At 29.9% G+C, this 18,348-nt stretch overlaps 8 protein-coding genes and 1 long non-coding RNA gene across 11 annotated transcripts; 5 read left to right on the forward strand and 4 right to left on the reverse strand.

Moving 5' to 3' along the window:
- The first annotated feature begins 465 nt into the window (after positions 1-465).
- Positions 466-1,430, forward strand: MED28 (mediator complex subunit 28). The gene is made up of 2 exons (XM_047055906.2): positions 466-614; positions 689-1,430. Exons 1-2 carry the CDS (start codon positions 579-581, stop codon positions 1,349-1,351), a joined length of 699 nt encoding a protein of 232 aa, XP_046911862.2. The 5' UTR covers positions 466-578; the 3' UTR covers positions 1,352-1,430.
- On the reverse strand, positions 1,370-3,916 carry LOC124492883 (cytosol aminopeptidase). Of its 3 annotated transcripts, none has more exons than XM_047055896.2 (6): positions 3,770-3,916; positions 3,154-3,220; positions 2,964-3,088; positions 2,321-2,897; positions 2,070-2,262; positions 1,370-2,002 (listed from the first exon to the last, which is right to left on the reverse strand). In XM_047055896.2, exons 2-6 carry the CDS (start codon positions 3,154-3,156, stop codon positions 1,425-1,427), a joined length of 1,476 nt encoding a protein of 491 aa, XP_046911852.2. In that variant the 5' UTR covers positions 3,157-3,220; positions 3,770-3,916; the 3' UTR covers positions 1,370-1,424. The 3 variants fall into 3 exon arrangements, with proteins under 3 accessions (XP_046911852.2, XP_075591305.1, XP_046911850.2); XM_075735190.1 differs by having other exon boundaries at positions 3,154-3,358; positions 3,770-3,903; XM_047055894.2 differs by having other exon boundaries at positions 3,154-3,478; positions 3,770-3,903.
- LOC124492880 (uncharacterized) lies at positions 3,855-7,053 on the forward strand. The gene is made up of 5 exons (XM_047055888.2): positions 3,855-4,436; positions 4,500-4,593; positions 4,662-4,781; positions 4,853-6,629; positions 6,711-7,053. Exons 1-5 carry the CDS (start codon positions 4,415-4,417, stop codon positions 6,798-6,800), a joined length of 2,103 nt encoding a protein of 700 aa, XP_046911844.1. The 5' UTR covers positions 3,855-4,414; the 3' UTR covers positions 6,801-7,053.
- Positions 6,671-7,581, reverse strand: LOC124492897 (baculoviral IAP repeat-containing protein 5.2-B). The gene is made up of 3 exons (XM_047055910.2): positions 7,391-7,581; positions 7,080-7,316; positions 6,671-6,996 (listed from the first exon to the last, which is right to left on the reverse strand). Exons 1-3 carry the CDS (start codon positions 7,496-7,498, stop codon positions 6,919-6,921), a joined length of 423 nt encoding a protein of 140 aa, XP_046911866.1. The 5' UTR covers positions 7,499-7,581; the 3' UTR covers positions 6,671-6,918.
- Positions 7,582-7,667: 86 nt separating this feature from the next.
- IntS8 (integrator complex subunit 8) lies at positions 7,668-10,587 on the forward strand. The gene has a single exon (XM_047055886.2). The coding sequence runs from the start codon at positions 7,775-7,777 to the stop codon at positions 10,496-10,498; it is 2,724 nt and encodes a 907-aa protein (XP_046911842.2). The 5' UTR covers positions 7,668-7,774; the 3' UTR covers positions 10,499-10,587.
- Positions 10,588-10,680: 93 nt separating this feature from the next.
- LOC124491891 (uncharacterized) lies at positions 10,681-12,004 on the reverse strand. The gene is made up of 2 exons (XM_075735192.1): positions 11,503-12,004; positions 10,681-11,435 (listed from the first exon to the last, which is right to left on the reverse strand). The coding sequence occupies exons 1-2, from the start codon at positions 11,915-11,917 to the stop codon at positions 10,873-10,875; spliced, it is 978 nt and encodes a 325-aa protein (XP_075591307.1). The 5' UTR covers positions 11,918-12,004; the 3' UTR covers positions 10,681-10,872.
- Positions 12,005-15,330: 3,326 nt separating this feature from the next.
- On the reverse strand, positions 15,331-17,058 carry LOC142598174 (uncharacterized). The gene is made up of 3 exons (XR_012832477.1): positions 16,903-17,058; positions 16,633-16,841; positions 15,331-15,428 (listed from the first exon to the last, which is right to left on the reverse strand). It is a non-coding gene; the product is annotated as an uncharacterized LOC142598174 (long non-coding RNA).
- LOC124491893 (uncharacterized) lies at positions 15,441-17,552 on the forward strand. Its single transcript, XM_075735191.1, has 4 exons — positions 15,441-16,848; positions 16,947-17,198; positions 17,281-17,417; positions 17,479-17,552. Exons 1-3 carry the CDS (start codon positions 15,983-15,985, stop codon positions 17,348-17,350), a joined length of 1,188 nt encoding a protein of 395 aa, XP_075591306.1. The 5' UTR covers positions 15,441-15,982; the 3' UTR covers positions 17,351-17,417; positions 17,479-17,552.
- Naa80 (N-alpha-acetyltransferase 80) lies at positions 17,432-18,007 on the forward strand. Its single transcript, XM_047055909.2, has one exon. It carries the CDS (start codon positions 17,498-17,500, stop codon positions 17,957-17,959), a length of 462 nt encoding a protein of 153 aa, XP_046911865.1. The 5' UTR covers positions 17,432-17,497; the 3' UTR covers positions 17,960-18,007.
- The last annotated feature ends 341 nt before the right edge of the window (positions 18,008-18,348 follow it).

The following is an 18,348-nucleotide window of genomic DNA, read 5'->3' on the forward strand; positions in this document are numbered from 1 at the left end:
AATTTATCGTAATGATACTTTCACTTGAAGATTCTGTTAAAGTTGAATCATTGATCAATGATTGACCATCACCCCAATCATCGTCGAATAATTTTGTTTCCATTTTTTTCATTGTTTGTTTCTCTTTGGTAACAATACGAACTAATCGACATTGTTTGTTTGAACAATTTTTGTTTACACAGGAAAAGAAATATAAAATTCGATCATCATTGGAATCGTCTATGGGACAATAAATTTGCAATATAAACACCATATGATTTGAACATTCGGTACATTGAAATCGATCATTTTCCATTAATTTTGTTACATCAAAATCAGGGCTAAAAATAGGTTGGCCACCTATTTTATTGTCCATCCAAGAACATTGTTCATGCTGATCGATGATTTTAATTTTTTCATCAAGAATTCCAAGAAATGCCATGATTTTTTTTTGGTTCAAATTAAAAAACGTGTAAAGAATTTTTCCGTCAATTTATTTGTTGGAAAACATTCCAAGGAATGTTTTTTTTTTTTGATCGAACAAAAACGCTTTTATCACAATTCGTGGATTTGACAATTATCAATATTTTTTTTCAAAAATGTCATTGATCGATGATTTTGAAAATTCATTCCAGGTTCGTATATATTTTTCAAGGACGATGAGAGCATATAATAATAATAATTTTTATTTTTGGAAATTAATCACCAGGCTTGTATGGCTCCAATCACAAATCCAATATCATCGCATGTATTGGATAATGATGAATTGAAAGCCAATGTGGATAATATTCAGCGGTTTTTAGATATATCACAACAAATTGAAAGTTTTTTCATCCGTAAACGAGCAATACTTTCGGAACAAAAACCTGAAATCACTTTGAATGAAGAGATAAATGAACTTAAATTGGAAATCAATCGTAAAGATGTGCTGTTGAATAATTATTATGAAAAATTGAATATGTGGTCCAATATGGTTAATGAAGCATTGACTGGCAAAATAATGCATCCAAATATTGGTAATAATAATATGATGATGACGGAAACTGTTAATAAAATTATACCAGGACAACAACAACCACCACCACCAATGCGTTTAGGTCCGACAGCAATGTCGATTCCAATGCCGATGAATCCAAATAGTATGCAAAATGTACCAAGTCCTTTGATACGATCACAACAAAGTGGTGCTGGTAGTGCCGGTACATCAGGCATGATGTTAAGTAATGTTCCTCAAATGGGACCAAATACATCACATCTTCAATCATCAAGTGGTGGTGTATACAATCCAATGCAATATGCATCGAACCAAAATCCATTGGCTAATTTGGAACGTACAACCGCACATATTGGAATGAATGATAATCGTAGATAGATATGTAAATAGATATGATTGTATTCAATAATCATTTTTTATTAAAATTAAATGATCAAATTTATTATTATACTCAAAATGCTTTGTTTTCAAAAATTTCTTCAATAAATTTGACCAATGTACGTAATGGTCGGCCAGACATTCCTTTGGACAAGTAAGCTACCTCATCTTTGTTATCCATTACACCAGCAATATCGAAATGTACCCAAGAATTACAGGTAACAAATTCACGAAGAAAAGCGGCAGCAATACAACTACCACCTTGTCCAGCATATTTGCCAATATTACAAAGATCGGCCAATTGACTGTCGGTTGTCTGTTTGGTAAAATGATTGAATAATGGCATACGCCACATACGATCACCAGTTTCTACACCACATTTTTGTAACATTGTCCAATATTTGTTTGATGTGGAAAACACACCGGTAGCTGATGAACCTAATGCAACACTAATGGCACCGGTCAATGTTGCAATATCCATGATTAAGAATGGTTTGAATTGATGTGCGTAACAAAGACCATCGGCCAAAATCAAACGTCCTTCAGCATCGGTATTATCAACCTGAATAGTTTTACCATTCATTGCAGTGACAACATCACCAGGTTTGTTGGCTCGTCCGCTTGGCAAATTTTCACATAATGGCATCAGTCCTAAAAATGTGACGATTTTGTTTAATATTAATGGATCAAGATTTTTTTGTTTGGATAAAATTCTCACCGATAATGTTGACCGGTGATTTCTTGCTGGCCAATGTATATATGGTACTTAAAACATTAGCAGCACCACCCATATCAGCACGCATTTTATCCATATTGGATGATGATTTCAATGATATTCCACCACTATCGAAAGTGATACCTTTGCCTACAAAAACAAGGGGTTTTGTATCAGGTGCGTTATTATAATGAACCTAAAAATGAAAAAAAATGTGTTTGAGAAAAGAAAATGGCTTGATTAACGTTCATTACTTCAAGGAAAATTGGTGGTTCATCTGAGCCTTTTGCAACACTCAAAAATGAACCCATTTTCATCGATTCAGCCCATGCTTTATCTCGAACATGTACGGTAACACCTAATTTGGACAAAGTATCGCTTGCAATTTTCGCAAATTTGGTCGGTGTCATTATATTTGCAGGATTTTCCATCAAGTTACGGCAAAGATTCTGACCATTCGATAACAAAACACCGGAATCCCATTGACTTTCATCGGAAATTTCATTTGATAGTAAATGAAGTTTAACTTGTGATTTTTTCAATGCAGCTGCTTTCAATTCATCGAAATAATAAAGACCAAGATTAGCACCTTCAGATGCTGCTTTTGGATTCAAGCAACCATCAACGTTAATTTCTTCAACGGATCCAAGATCACGTAATGATCGTACACCAGTAGCTATAGCTGAACGAATATTTTCAGCTTTTTCATCCAGTTCTTCCAATTCATTGTAAGCAGCATTTTCTGGGCCAAGACCAACAACACCAACGATAGGTAATTCGGGACTGACATCATAGAGGATACGAACTTTGCATTTTTTCACTGGTCCAACACTAAATTTAAATTTAAATTATCATATCATTACAACGAAAAACAAAAACAAACAAACTCAGACATACATATTCAATTGTTTTTCAATGATTCCATCAATCGATGAATTGATCTTTTCGGCGCTTGGTGTAAATACGAAAGCATCTTTATTGTTGCTGTTTTCAAACACGCCAATAAGTGTAGCCTTGTTTTTCTGTTATCCATCAATCAATCAATAATCAGATGAAAATCATTATTTTACAATGGAAAAAAACTTACCATTATTAACGATGATGTAGTAGTATGGATAGCAAATTTTTGATTGTTATTCAATTGAATTATTGGTCTAATATTAAGGATTTGTCGACAACATAGAAACAAATGAGAATTTTGTATCGTAAAATTTCTTTTAAATACTAATGGTTTGATTATTGCATCAATCCGGTTCGAACTTTGTTTAAGCAGGCAATTCAACATTTATCGGCTTGTTGTTGTGTATGTAGAAAAAAAAAGAGTGAGTGAGAAAGAAAGACACTTCAAATTTTACATGCAGAAACAGAAAAAGAAAAATTTTAATTTGTCTCTATATTTCGGGATTTAAGTACTAGGCGTGTATATAAAAAAAAAAGTTTTATATATGTTAGTATTATCATAGAAATGAAAAACACGCCAGACTTTACATTGTCGGGCATCATCATTCATATATCTGTTACAATAAAAATGGTTCGTCATGCTTATCAAGAGATAAATTATAAAAAAAAAATCAAAATGGACATGGCGACAGATAGATAGATATAGTGAATGTCTTTGTGTGCATGAGTGTTTTTTTTACATGTATGATAATGCATTTAATACATTACATTACATATATCATCATCATGAAAAAATATCTTACCAGAAAAAAATGATTATTTGGTTAATGATCAAAATTTCAATGAAATGATGATGATAATGGACAATAGACGGCAAAGATTTATATCAATTGTTGGTTTTTTTCGAGTGTGTTCAATTTTCAGTGCGTGTTCGATGATGATGCTAACGATGTCTATTTCTGTCTTATATGGTTCTTTTGTTTAAATTGTATATGAATGTGTAATTAACACTTGAATTGCTTGATAATTTTTTTTGACAATTGTTCGTCTATTGACTACCAAATAAATATCTATGAAATAGTATTAAAAGTGTTAAATTAATTAAGAACGTTTTATATGAACAACTTGGTTTATTACTTTTGGATTAAATCATTAAAATATTGATTATTCATTGGGAAAAATTTTCAAATAAAAATATACGAAGAAATAAACGATAAACGAAATTAATTAATATTTTAAAAATTATATATCAATAGATTTTTTGTACAACGCAATTATTATTCATTTTCACTGTCACATGATTTATGGATGAATCTGGTCTTTGATTGAGCATTGATTCTTTTCGGTTTTTTTCACAAGAAAACAGAATTGTTTTTATTCTTTTGCTAAATATTTGATTTGATTATTTGACATTTTATATTTTTTATTTCAAGTTATTTTAAATCGACATGGCTTCATATGATAGACAAAGTAAGTTTATTCAGTATTAAATCATTTATTGGCAACACAATCTTAATTTGGTTATTTTGATAGGATTACGGCTGAAACAAGAGCCAATTGATAATTGGTCAACAAGGGAAAAACTTGCATTGGCTACCGGTGTACAGAAGATTGGAAATCAAAATTGGTACACTGAATTTGTTAACTGTTATAATCGATAAATATACTTTCATGGTTTTTTTTGTTGACAAATAGGGGTCCCATTGTTCGTCATTTGAAATCATTTTCCGAAAAAAATCGACCATCAGATTGGTTTAATCCTAAATTCTGTGCACTTCAATACAATGACATGTTTGATAAGATTGAAGCTCCAAAGTAAAAAAAAAAATTTGTTTTCATTTTTTTGTATTTAAAAATTATTCATTTTAAATAATTTATTTATGTAGACGTAAACGTGGAGAACGTGGTGAAGAAACTACACAAGATTTAATAGTAAAAAAATATACAACCGAAAGAATGGAAGAATTGCAACAAGAAATGAAACAAAAATTTCGAGAGATTGTCAATTTAAATAAAATTTTAGAAAAATTAAAATCCTCAAATTATGATAAAAATTATCTACGAGAATTATCATCAGATATCAAGAAAAGAGAACAACAAAAGAAAGATGATGAAGCAGAACATCAAAAATGGTTATCTGAACGTGAAATGAAATTGTCACAAATATCGATGAAATTCCGGACTGGAACAACGCCCATTAGACAATCAGCTATCAAAAGTGATTCGGTGATTTCCAAAGATAAACAAACAGCAACAATAGCCACTGAAAAAACTAATGATGTAATTGAAAAAGAAAAATTACCCGATAATGAAATTTCTGACAACAACACAGTATTGGACGATAATAAGAATGAAAATATAAATGATGTTTCGATAAACAATGATACATTGTCCGTTCCTTGTAGTGAAGAAAAGCAAGTTACAGTTCTTTTACCGAAAATAGAGAACAGTTCTGAAGAATATGTTTTGGATAATACTAAGAATGAAGACATCAAACAATCGATTGAAATCGATGAGAAAACAATGGAAAATTCTGAAATGAATAATGTGACGAAAACTGATTCAAATACAATCGAAACAGTAGCCGTCGAAGTCGAAGTCGAATCAGATTCAGCATCAATTAGTAATAATAAGGATAGTGTTGAAGTTATAAACAACGAACCTCCTACAAGCATCACTTTGGAAATGACAAATGAAGAATCTTGTGAAACCAACGAAACAGTTTTTGATGATGGAGTTGCTTCCTCATCAGAAACTAAATTGGAAGATAGTGGTAGAGTTTCATCTATGGAATTAAGAGATCAGAAAATTGTTCATACTGAAATCAAACATGATCCTCATAATGATTCATCAATGGATAACGTTGAAAGTCCTGCAACAAATAATAAGGATAATAATGAAAATTCAATAAAAATCGATTCCGAACAAAATGAAGAGAAACATACGGTAAAAATTGAACAACAACCACAACAAGATCAAAATATGGAAGATATTTCTACACCGTCTACTGTTACAAATGATAAGGGTAATAGTAGCCGACGAAAACGACGAAGACTTAATACTAGTGTAAATAATAATGTTATTCAAACACGTTCAACGCGTTCTACTGCTCATATTGAACAACAAAATGAACCAATTGTTACATTGAAAAAAGAAGATGAAATTATAAAACAAACAACAAAGAAAAGAACCTCTTCGACCAATGAAGAATCATCGAATACATTTGTAAATTACAGTGAAGAATCGAACGATTCAAAAAGTGTTACTTCGGAACCAGTTGGATCAACACGAACATCAGATACGAACGATAATGATGCCAAATGGAAGAAAGCATCTTCGGCCATAATACGAGCTATACAAAATCATCGATTGGCTTCATTGGTTTTAAAACCATTCGAAAATAATGACGAATATCGAGATGCCATCTGTCAAGATATAGATTTGAATGCAATCAAAAAACGTATCGAAATTGGACAAATTCGTAATGAATCAGAATTTAAACGTGACCTAATGTTAATGTTTACCAATGGTATTATTTTGAATACGGAACCAAACGTAATCAAAAGTTTATTGGAATTTGCTAAAGAAACAATAGATCTTTTTGAAACGAATGAAACAGCTAAAATTAAGACACGTGATAAATATCACAATAATACACTTGAAGTATGAATGATTTATTTATATATAGTAGCCATTAATTTGTATAAATTGAAATTTTTTTTATTTTTATTCTTAAAAAAATAGGTAGATAAAAATTTACGAAGACAAACAAGAGGTTCTGTAATGAATGAAAATGAAAAATTGTCAAGATCTGGAAAAAAGATGCCAACATAATCGAATTATATATGATGATGATGATGATATGAAAATTTTATTGGACCATTTTATTTTATTTTATTTTATCTTTCATATATTTGCATGTTTCAAAATATTTTCAATCGTCAAATTCTAATTATAATTTCTTCATAATATTTTTAATTTTTTCGATACGTTCAATCTGAATTTTTTTCGACATTTCAAAATATTGTTTCTGTATGTAAAATAATGATTTGATTATTTTTTATATTAATAAAATGGTACGATCTTTTTTGTTGTTGTTGTTTCTTTACTTACAATTTTAATCGAATTTTTTTCATCAACAATTTCCATAAATTCGTTAGGTGTTAAATTCGTTTGTGGTTTGTTTAATTTGGCAAATAAACAATCTGGATTCGCTTTCTGGTGTTCAACATTCGGATCATCATTTGGTTGCCATTCATAGATATGGATGTCACAGAAAACACATCGAACCAGATCATAGCCACCATTATCGATATGATCAGGTTGATGATAAAATCCATTTTTGGCCATCTTTGTTTATTAGTTGAAAAAAAATGAATTTCTATTCAATCAATTCTATTGTATTTACTACAAAATCCACTCACCACTTCTTTTGTAATGTTTCCCGTATCATGTGGCCAATTTTCAAAGGATTTTATTCGATTTTTTTCATTATACATTTCTGTGTCCATTACATCATTTGATGAAGACATGATCAACAATGATTGATGTTTGCAAATTAGCGGTTGAATTTTTCCAGCTTTCACATGTCAATGTATGGTGGACCGTTCATAAAGGTAATGACTTTTGTTACGATTCACAATGATTTTATTCAAGCATGTGACTGTGTTTATATACAAGAGTTTATGGTTCATCCATAAAGGACGTATGCTTAGACATTTTCATGCAACAACATTGAATTCTGTTAAAATATATTGAGCAATTATATAAACGTTTTACTTTTTCAAATAGATCAATTCATTGTTCACATGGCTCCAATAGAATCATCAAACAATAATCAAAATATGGATACACTTTGGGGTACCCATAGTTTATGGATCAATCTAGTGATTGATCCACAAAATTTGAATGATGAATTCATCCGAAATCATAGTGAAAGTGAAATATTCGATCTGATGGTATATCTCATACATAATGGAATCACAATACAAGTTTCAATCGTATCATTACATGGTAGTACGAATGCTGATGATATACAAAAACGTAATATTGAAATGAAAAAATTGTATACGATAAAATTTCTTTTATTCAAATTATTATCACATTTTCGTTGGCGTTTACCTACCATTCATACTAATTTGCCAAGTGTTCATCAAGAATTTTGTTTTACTGAATTTAAAAAATTTTGTGAACAAGAAATCAATGTACCAGAAGATTGGCGAATGTTTGCCGATTTAATCTATCATCGATGGATTGTTTATTTTGAACAAAAAAGTACATATCCAACCAAAAATAGTTCAAAATCCAATAATCTGGCAACGAATCCAACGAATCTGGATCCATATACTGTACCGGCTGAAATGCAAGAAAATATGTTGAAAAAAGTTCAAACCACTTGCCATTATTCGGTGAATGAAATTGAAAAATATATCAAACAGTTGGAATATAATAATTTCATTCAGATTAATGTACCAACATTCGATTGTTTCATGGTAGATAATAATGATCAGGAGAAAAATTTTCGATTTTTCAATCATCAAAACGTGACCATAATGGATAAGAATAAATTTCTCGACATTATCTATTATGAGCTAGCAATATGGAATTATATTCACGAAGATTATGTTAAAGCCAATGATTATTTCACCAGAATCAAAGATAAATCATCACAAGAAAATTGTCACGACTATCTTCACATAACATCATGTATGACAATGAAAAAATATCGAATTAATGATGAAAAAATCAATGAAACATTGGAGAAAAGATTGACAAAATTTCTAACATTTTATGTTAAACAAAATTTTAATGAAAATCATATTTTTCTTGAAAATTTTGATTATCACAATAATGATCCGAAAAAAATGGCTCAAATTCTGAAAAATTTCCATCAAACATGTAAAAATAATCGCGAAGAAATGCAACAATTAAAACGGCTGTCAATATATTTAAATTTTAAATGTAAAGGTTTATTGGAAAATTTAGATGCAAATTTTCGTGCCACAATATTGAATGCAGATCAAAAACAGGATTCTAAAGAAAAACTGGACAATGAATTTATAGAAGAAGGAGAAATTCATGATGAAGATGTTGGCGTTCAAATGGAAAATGATCCTGAACTGTGTATGTTACAAGCTACTGATCCGGAAATAATTCTTGGTCTAATTCCTTCCATTCAACGTATACCATCATTGATTAATAATAGATGGAATTTGAATAAATTTGAGCCCATTTTGGCCAATTATAATACTACACTTAGCCAGGCTGATTTAAGAAAAATTCATATAATTCTGGCTAAAGCTAATGAACTAAGGCAAGCAAAATATTTTCATGAATCAAGAGTTCTTTATCTTTCATTACTAGAAGATATACAAGCATCGCAGCCAATTTTAGCTGAAACAATTCGTTATGAATTATTGCAAACTGATCTTGAACGATTCTTTTCTGTTGATCATAAAACAAAAACAAAATCCACTTCACAACATCGTGATTTAGAAGGCAAATGTATTGAATTCTGTCGTTATATTGATAAACAAAAATTTGTTTATTTCACCGAATTATCTGAATTGGTTTGTCTATTTTTAATCGAATACAATTATAGCAATTCAATGTTGGAAATGATTAATCATCCTGTGGATATAATACGATTCGCTTCATTATTATGTCATTTAACCATCAATTCTGATTCACGTGATAATAAAGCAAAAGAATTTTGGGATTTTTGTCTCGGTTCATTCATATTACCCACATCAAAATATGCAAATAATTTTCCTCGTATTAATTTTGCAATTTCATTGGCCGATTTTATTTGTAAATTGAAAAACAATACAATAGCCATAAATATGATATCGGCCAGCCTAATCAAACTTTATTGTACGATCAAAGAACATTCGATACAACAAATAATGTCCATTTGTCCAAAATTTTATGATCTATTTCCTTCGTCAATGTCAACAAATTTAATTAATTCAATTGATGGTCAATTGTTGAACATTACGATTGATCAAACATTTCGTACATATATACGTGTGCTACCACAAGAAATGCCCATTGCCAGATATTATGCGGAATTTTTAATGAATGAAAATCAATATACACAGGCATTGAAACATTTTATCGAAATAATTATGTATCAAACAAATTATTTCACCTGTTTTGATAATAATGGTATTAATGAATCAATCATTCATCAGATGATTATTTGTTCGAAAAAATTGGATCATCATATTCTTGCCGGTATATTATATCAATTGATGGCCAATCCAGATTATGGCCATGCATTTAAAGATTTATCACAGAATAATTTTATCGATTCATCCGATGATCTTTATGATTGTATTTGGGATGTAACATTGTTGGAATATTTAATTAATTATCATACACGTCGTGGTGAAGATGAACGAAAACAAAAAGCCATACATTTGATATCACAATTGGATATTAATTCAAATAATAATATCAATATTCTACGTGAAGCGGCAAATCTACGTAAGAATAAATTATTCACTATGTTAGCCAAACAATATCTTTGATGAATATATATACAAATGTGTTTTGTGTAATAAAATAATCACGTTGTTGTAAACCAAAAAATGAATAAAAATGTAAAACAAATATAAAATTTGGTTACCATTTCTAACGATAGACGGCAGCACCTGTTTTGCGAAACACATTGCGATTGCGAAAAATTTCAAAAATTGAATAAACATTGAACCAACATTCAGAATAATTTTTAATCTTTATCACAATTCAATATATTATTAATATTAATAAAAATGGAATGAAAACAAAAATGGTAGTATGATAAAATGTGAATAAAAATGTGTGATGAATGAAGGCTGTAACACAGACAAACAAAAAGTGTAGTAGTATTATCAGCATCATTGATAAAAAAAAATAAATGTCACTAAATTGGTGCATGTTCAACAACAACAACAACATTATTTTGATGATGATTCCATTTTTTATATAGGCTAGGGCGTGGCCTATGTACAACTTTTAAATGTCGATGCATATTACCCGATTGTGAGAATGAACGAAAACAGGCAGGACATTGATATGGTTTCTCACCTGTATGTGTACGACGATGTTTTGTATAGGTGGAAAAATCACCAAAACGTTGATCACAAATAGAACAATGATACGGTTTTTCACCCGTATGTATCCGTATATGGGTACGAAGACTGGAACGTTGTACAAAATTTTTTTGACAAATATTACATTGATATCGGCCACTTTGTTTGCTTTCATGTCTTCGTATATGTGCACGATAACGAGAATTTGATTCATAAACTTTATTACAGCTTGGACATACTAATCGTTGTTGTTGATTTTTGCTTTTGTCCACGGCCATCATCATCATTTGTTGTAGATGTGATGATGATGATGATGATGATGATGACGATGATGATGATGATGATGATTGATGATGAATGATCATACTTTCATCATCAATTATTGTTTCAGAATCTTTTTGGGAAATATGGAAAAAAATTTAATAAAAATTTAATCAGAGAAAAAAATGCATAAAACTTACCGGTACTAATTGGTGACGCAATCGGTGATTGTTGATGATTATGATATGAAAGATCCAATGGTTCAATGGTCATAGATTGTTCGGAAAATCCACTATCTAATGAACCAGTTTCCGATGTTGTCGGTGATGGCGATGGTCGATATCCTGTATGATAATCAATCTGATAATTAAACAATGATGATGATGATGATGATGATGAACATGCAAAATTAGCATAACGAATAATTCTCTTCTTCAATGGTAATCGATCCATTTTCCATCCAATATGATGATTTTCCGTCAACATCAATGATGATGATTGGTGATGATCATACATGATTGATTGATTGAATATCGAATTGTGGTGTGTGTGTGTGTGTGTAATGATCGATGGACAGTTTATGATTGATTTCATTTCCCAATGACCATTGGCCATTTAAATACATATCGGTGGTGACCATTTATTATATCGTTGGAATTTTTTTTATCATTTACCCTTTTTCCATTCCATTTTATTATTACAGCCAGTGTATGGCTAATATAATATTTACTATACTACTACTACTACTACCACAGCTATTATTCTTATCATCATCTCAAATACACCCTTCAGCACTTTCTCAAGAAACCAGAAAAAATTTTGTTTTATTTTATTTTATTTTTTTTTTTTTTTTTTGAAAAAATCACCATGGTATTATCGTCTTGAAACGTAATGTCGTCGTCGTCGTAGTTGTTGTGTGTGGGTGTGTGTGTGTGTGTGAATTATAGAAAAAAAAACACTTGTGTCTGTATTATATTGGTCAAATATGAACAAAACAACAAAAGATGCTCATAATCGTCACGGGTAAAGGATAGTGTTGTTGGGATAAAAGTTTCATGATATACCATAAGGGCCATATCATAATCATGGCAGACTGACCGACTGAAAGAATGAATAAAGTAAGTGAGTGAGTAATGATGATGACACATTCTTACACCGCGATTGATTGACTCATCATGTGTGTGTCTCTAGGTCTAGGTCTAATTACTTGAAAGGGATAGGTCACACACACACACACAACATATTTAACCTGAACCAACAACTGATAATGAAAAATAAAGTAAAAACAATGTAGAAAAAACTTTAAATGATAAAAGCCGAACTTTCTCACGATTCCATCATCATCATCATCGACATATAACAGTAATAAACGAAAAAAAAAATTATCGGGTGTTTTGTTTTTGAGGTGTGAACCAAAACCAACCAATCTGATTAGATCAAATAGATCAGATCAGTGCATTTTTTTTTTTGATAAAAGAATCCAGTCAATTTCTTCTTCAAGCATTGGCTGGCCTAAATTCTTTTTATTTTTATGCACAGAGAAACAAAATATATACCGAAGCAAAGTTGAAATGAAAGAAAAAAAAAATTCAAACATGAAACAAAATTTTTTTTTTAAATTAGTACAAACAAACTTGACATTGAACTTTGTCACTATTTTTTTTACTGAGCTGATTAAAATTTTTTTTTTGTTTAATCAATCACAACATTGATTAGTGGTTGTCGTTGTTGTTGTTGTTGTTGTTGTTGATTCAAATAATTTAAATCAACAAACAAACAAACAATATCCATGTCGAATGACCATTATGATACGTGATATTGTTGATGATGATTGACCGATGATCATCATCATCATCATCATCGTATCGTATGAATAAATATTTCAACAAGAGGATTATCTTTGTCCATTACTTTATCTATCTATACAAATTATTTTTAGCTATGTAGTAGCTGGCTTTAAGTATGTTAAATCAATCACTCAAAATCAATACATTATCAACACATTATCATGGACAAGTAAAATAGCCAGAAAGAGAGAGAGAGAGCGAAAACATAATCAACTATTCTAGCATGAGTAATAGGACAAACAATGGCAACAATAACAACAACAACAACAATAGCGAAAAAAAAATGAATGCCAACAAGCCACTCTATATACCCTATAATAATTGGCTACCATATATATAATATAACGTTCGTAGTATTTTGAATATTCAATATGAATCATCATGATTTGATGATTATCGAATCATAATGATTCAGATATCGATAATAATAATGTCCATATATATTAATCATCAAATTTTTTCAAAATTGAAATGAATCATCATATATAACTGATGAAAACTGGGGCCAATAAAATTTGATCATATGATTAATGCATAACAAACATCATCATCATCATATTGTAATCGATACACAATTGTAATGTGAAACTTTTCAAATCAAATCAATCAAACAATCAATCAATCTATAAATCTATATATCAATATAGTTCATCCATTCATTTGTGTTTTCAATCGCGATGCACCTGCAAACATTGAAAACATGAAAAGAAAAAAAAAATCTGTGTAAAGAATATTGAGCCATTGAAAAATGATCAAAATTTTATCAAATGAAAAAAATCAGAAAAAAAGGAAGAAAAAAAATTCGTAGAGAGAATTGGAACAAAAAAAAATAGAGAAAAACAGAATTCAATTCAAAAACATAGCAAGAATCGGCAGAATGGGTAGAAAGTGTACAGCACACTACTGTTGTTTTTCTTTTTATTATCGAGATTTATTTCTTCTTGTTGTGATATTTCAATGAAATAATTGACTTGTGATTATTGTCATCATTATTATTATATTCCAGTCTGTTCAAAATGAAACCTTACAAACCAGAAAAAAAGTAGAATTTTGTGTGTGTCTCTCTCTCTATATTTGATGAATGTTTGACATTAGTTGTTGTTGTTATGATGCTCATGATGATGATTGTGTGTGTGCTTTTTTCTTTTTCCCAAATAGTGCCAAAAAGAATCAAATGAAACTCTAGCACGATTGAAAAGGTATAATATAACCTAGACTAGATGAATGGGAAAATGTTAGTCATAATCATAGAATCATTCAGTGTCATTCATAAACATCAAAACATCACTGTAGATTGTGATGAATACGAATCGAATGGACGCAGTTAATGATAATGATGATGATGTTATGAATCATAATAATAATTATTATTATAATCCGAATAGAAGATATGATGATGATGATGATGATGATGATGAAAATTGTCAATTTGATAATGGAATTTATTATGGTAATTATTATTATCATGATAAAATTTTTACCCGAACACCGAAATGTTGTTCATCACAACAACAACAACAAGAATCATCAAATGAAATTGTTAATATGACAAATATTCCTATTCATAATCATTATCATTATTATAATCAAATCCATTCACAGCAACAGCAATCATCATCAGTATATGAATTAACCGAATCATCAATACCATGTCCAATGATGATGATTGAGGACAATAACCTTAACAACAACAACAACAACAACAATCCAGAATGGACAAATTCAATAAATGATTGGCATACAAATTGTCATCATTATCCTGGTCATTTTAAATTTAATAATCACCACCATGAAACAATAACAAGTAATTATCCACATAATGAATCACAAATATCATCTGTACGACAACAAGAAATTTCTACCATAGATTTATACAGTGATTCTTCAAATGATACGTCGACAAATATGGCGACGATAATGACAACAACAACAACAACAACGACGACGACGACGACGTCGTCATCGTCGTCTACGACAACACCGGCCATCAACAGGTAAGAATCATAATCATCATCATACCTTATGGTTTTAATTTTCTCACAATTAAAATATAATACATACACATGTCGTTTTTCTTTAAGTTCAACGAGAGAAAAAAGACTGAATACACATGTTTCATATTCAGACTATTTTTTTTTTTTTTTTTGATTATTTATTCTCTCAAATCGACAGAATGGCACCAAAAGTTGTTTGAACTTTCCAATGAATCCACTTAACTTGTTCAGTTTCATTAGGATGAAAAATGAAAATAAAAGAATCATCATCATCATCATTATATTCTGTATTAGAAAACAACAAAACAAAGCAAAACAAAAAATTACTAAACATTCACAGTATTTTGTCACACTGTCGCGCAAGTTATGAATGTATGGCATATATGAGAAAAGAGCGGCTAGTCTTTTTTTTTCTTGTTTGTTTGTTTCGTGGGTGGCTTATGTTTTTTTTTATGTCTCTGAACCAATTGGTTTGGCTACCAGTCACACATACACTGCTAATAGGTTTTATTATTTGTATTTTTTTTTCACGGGACAAAGCCCATATATAGACAATAAAACATTGACTGTCTCTATCGATTTCTATTATCTATATATTACCTGATAAATGATGAAATCTCTCTCTCTCTCTCGCTCTCTTTATATCTAGATCTTTTGATCAATCTTCTGATTATTATACAACATTTGGATCTACCTATCATAATCATCATCATCATCATCATAGATCTGATGATCATCATGAGAATCATTATCAATTTGATCCATATGATCAACAAAATATTCAAACATCAACAAGTTATAGTAGCTATAATACGAATAATAATAATAATGATGATCAGATGGCAGTTGTTTATGAAAATCACCATCATCATGAATTAAATTCACCATTATCATCAGTTATTCATAATTTTAATCGAAACGATACATATGAATCATGTGAAGATGTTATGGGCGATTCGTGTTTCAATAATAGCAGTATATTACCGATGCCAATCACTTATGATCATTTTGATAGAATCAATACACATCAAGTATCAAAAATAACTACCAATCAATTTTCATTCAATCATCATCATCATTCTATTGATGAAAATAATAATGATAATCTAATGATGAGTGTTAATGTTGAGACTGTGAAAGATTTACCAACAATAATGACAAATTGTAAAATGATACCAAATACGATCACATCATCATCAACATCATCATCACCAACGACAATTATGCATACATGTTCATCATCTAAATATAAATTAATGACAAAATTAAGTGAACATATTACAATTGAAAAACATGATTATACAACCGATGTATATCATCATCATCATCATCATCAATCAATTAATCATAATTCAAGTATTTGTAAAACGAAAACATTATACAGTAGTAGTAATAGTAATAGTAGTAGTAGTAGTAGTAGTGAAATGACAAAACATTTCCAAATCAATGCTCATCATCATATGAATAATAATATCAATCAATCACTTACTTTGAATGGCCATCATTATCATCATCATCATCAGAATAATAAACGTCGTTTGACGGTGGTCGTCGGTACAGGCGGCAATAAAGACATACGAACAAATAACATTTGTTCTCAATTAGTGGATAAATACAATATTTGCTATATTTGTGGGAAAAATTATGCCCGGCCATCAACGTTAAAAACTCATCTACGTACACATTCAGGAGAGAAACCTTTTAGGTATTGAATTAGATAAAGAATTTTTTTTACAAAAAATAAAAAAATTAACATTACCCTTGATTGTTTGTTTTCATTATTATATTATAAAATTAAATCAGATGCCAGGTATGCAATAAAGCATTTTCACAGGCCGCTAATTTGACCGCACATAATCGTATACATACAAAAGAAAAACCATTTCCATGTCCGATTTGTCAACGTAGATTTTCACAATCATCATCGGTAACAACACATTTACGTACACATACAAAAGAACGTCCATATAATTGTCATCATTGTAGTAAATCATTTTCGGATTCATCAACATTAACAAAACATATGCGAATACATTCGGGTGAAAAACCATATAGGTTAGTGATGATGATGATGATGATGATAATGATGGAAAAAAATTTAATTTTACTTTCATTTCATTTATTTCTCTTTAAATAGATGTCGAATGTGTTTGCTAAGTTTTTCACAATCTGGAAATCTAAATCGTCATATGCGAATCCATAACTAATGACTCAAACAAACATTCGTGAATTCGAACATGAAATGAAAATCTAACAATCGATTAATCGATCAAAGTAGTGAAGAATCGATTGTTTCGCATGTTTTTATTTTATTTTTTTTTGTTTTCTCTTCTAGTCAATTTTCTAGTTATTAAATGATTACTGAACAATTAAAATTGGTAAAAATTCATGAAAACACCCATTTAATCGATTCATGTATACAAATACTCAATGAAGAATGGCCCAGAGAATCTGGTAATCGTATGAAAACAATGAAACGTTCATCGGATAATTTTCCAATTTGTTTGGCATTGATTAATGGCCACGAAAAAGTGCTTGGATTTGTTAAATTAACCAGTGAAAAACCATTTAATCCGGTAATCTTTGTTGAATCATTGGTAGTACGAAAAGACTGTCGTGGTAAAGGAATCGGCCGATTTATCATGGAACAAGTAGAACGGATTGGTAAAGAATTAAATTTCACCAAAATACATCTAACAACCATTGATCAGCAAGGTTTCTATTGTAAATTAGGATATTACAATGTATCACCAAAAATGAATATCTGTATTAATCATAATGGAAATAATAAAATCTTAATGTGTAAAAATATCTGAATCAAACGAAATTGAAAAAAATGAATAAATAAATCATTGCAAAACCGATTTCCTCATTAAATTCAATTGAATTTAATTTGTATTCAATTAAGGCAATTAACATTTTTTTTTTTTTTTTTATTATTTGCAACATATCCATCCGGATTTATCCATTCGGTCTCATAATGATGACACGTGTCATCATGATTGGTTAAATCAGAAAGAAATGATTTATAATTGGTTTCAATTAACCAAAAAAACAACAAACTTTTTTTTCAAAAAATTCTTCATGGATTTCATATATAAAGCATCCCAAAAATGAAATAATGATCATATTCATTTCACACATGATCAAATTTCATTCATTCATCCATCCAATTTTTTCACATGTTGCATCCTGAACCTAAATA

This window comes from Dermatophagoides farinae, chromosome 1, assembly GCF_024713945.1.
Source record: "Dermatophagoides farinae isolate YC_2012a chromosome 1, ASM2471394v1, whole genome shotgun sequence".
Taxonomy (NCBI): Eukaryota; Metazoa; Arthropoda; class Arachnida; order Sarcoptiformes; family Pyroglyphidae; genus Dermatophagoides; species Dermatophagoides farinae.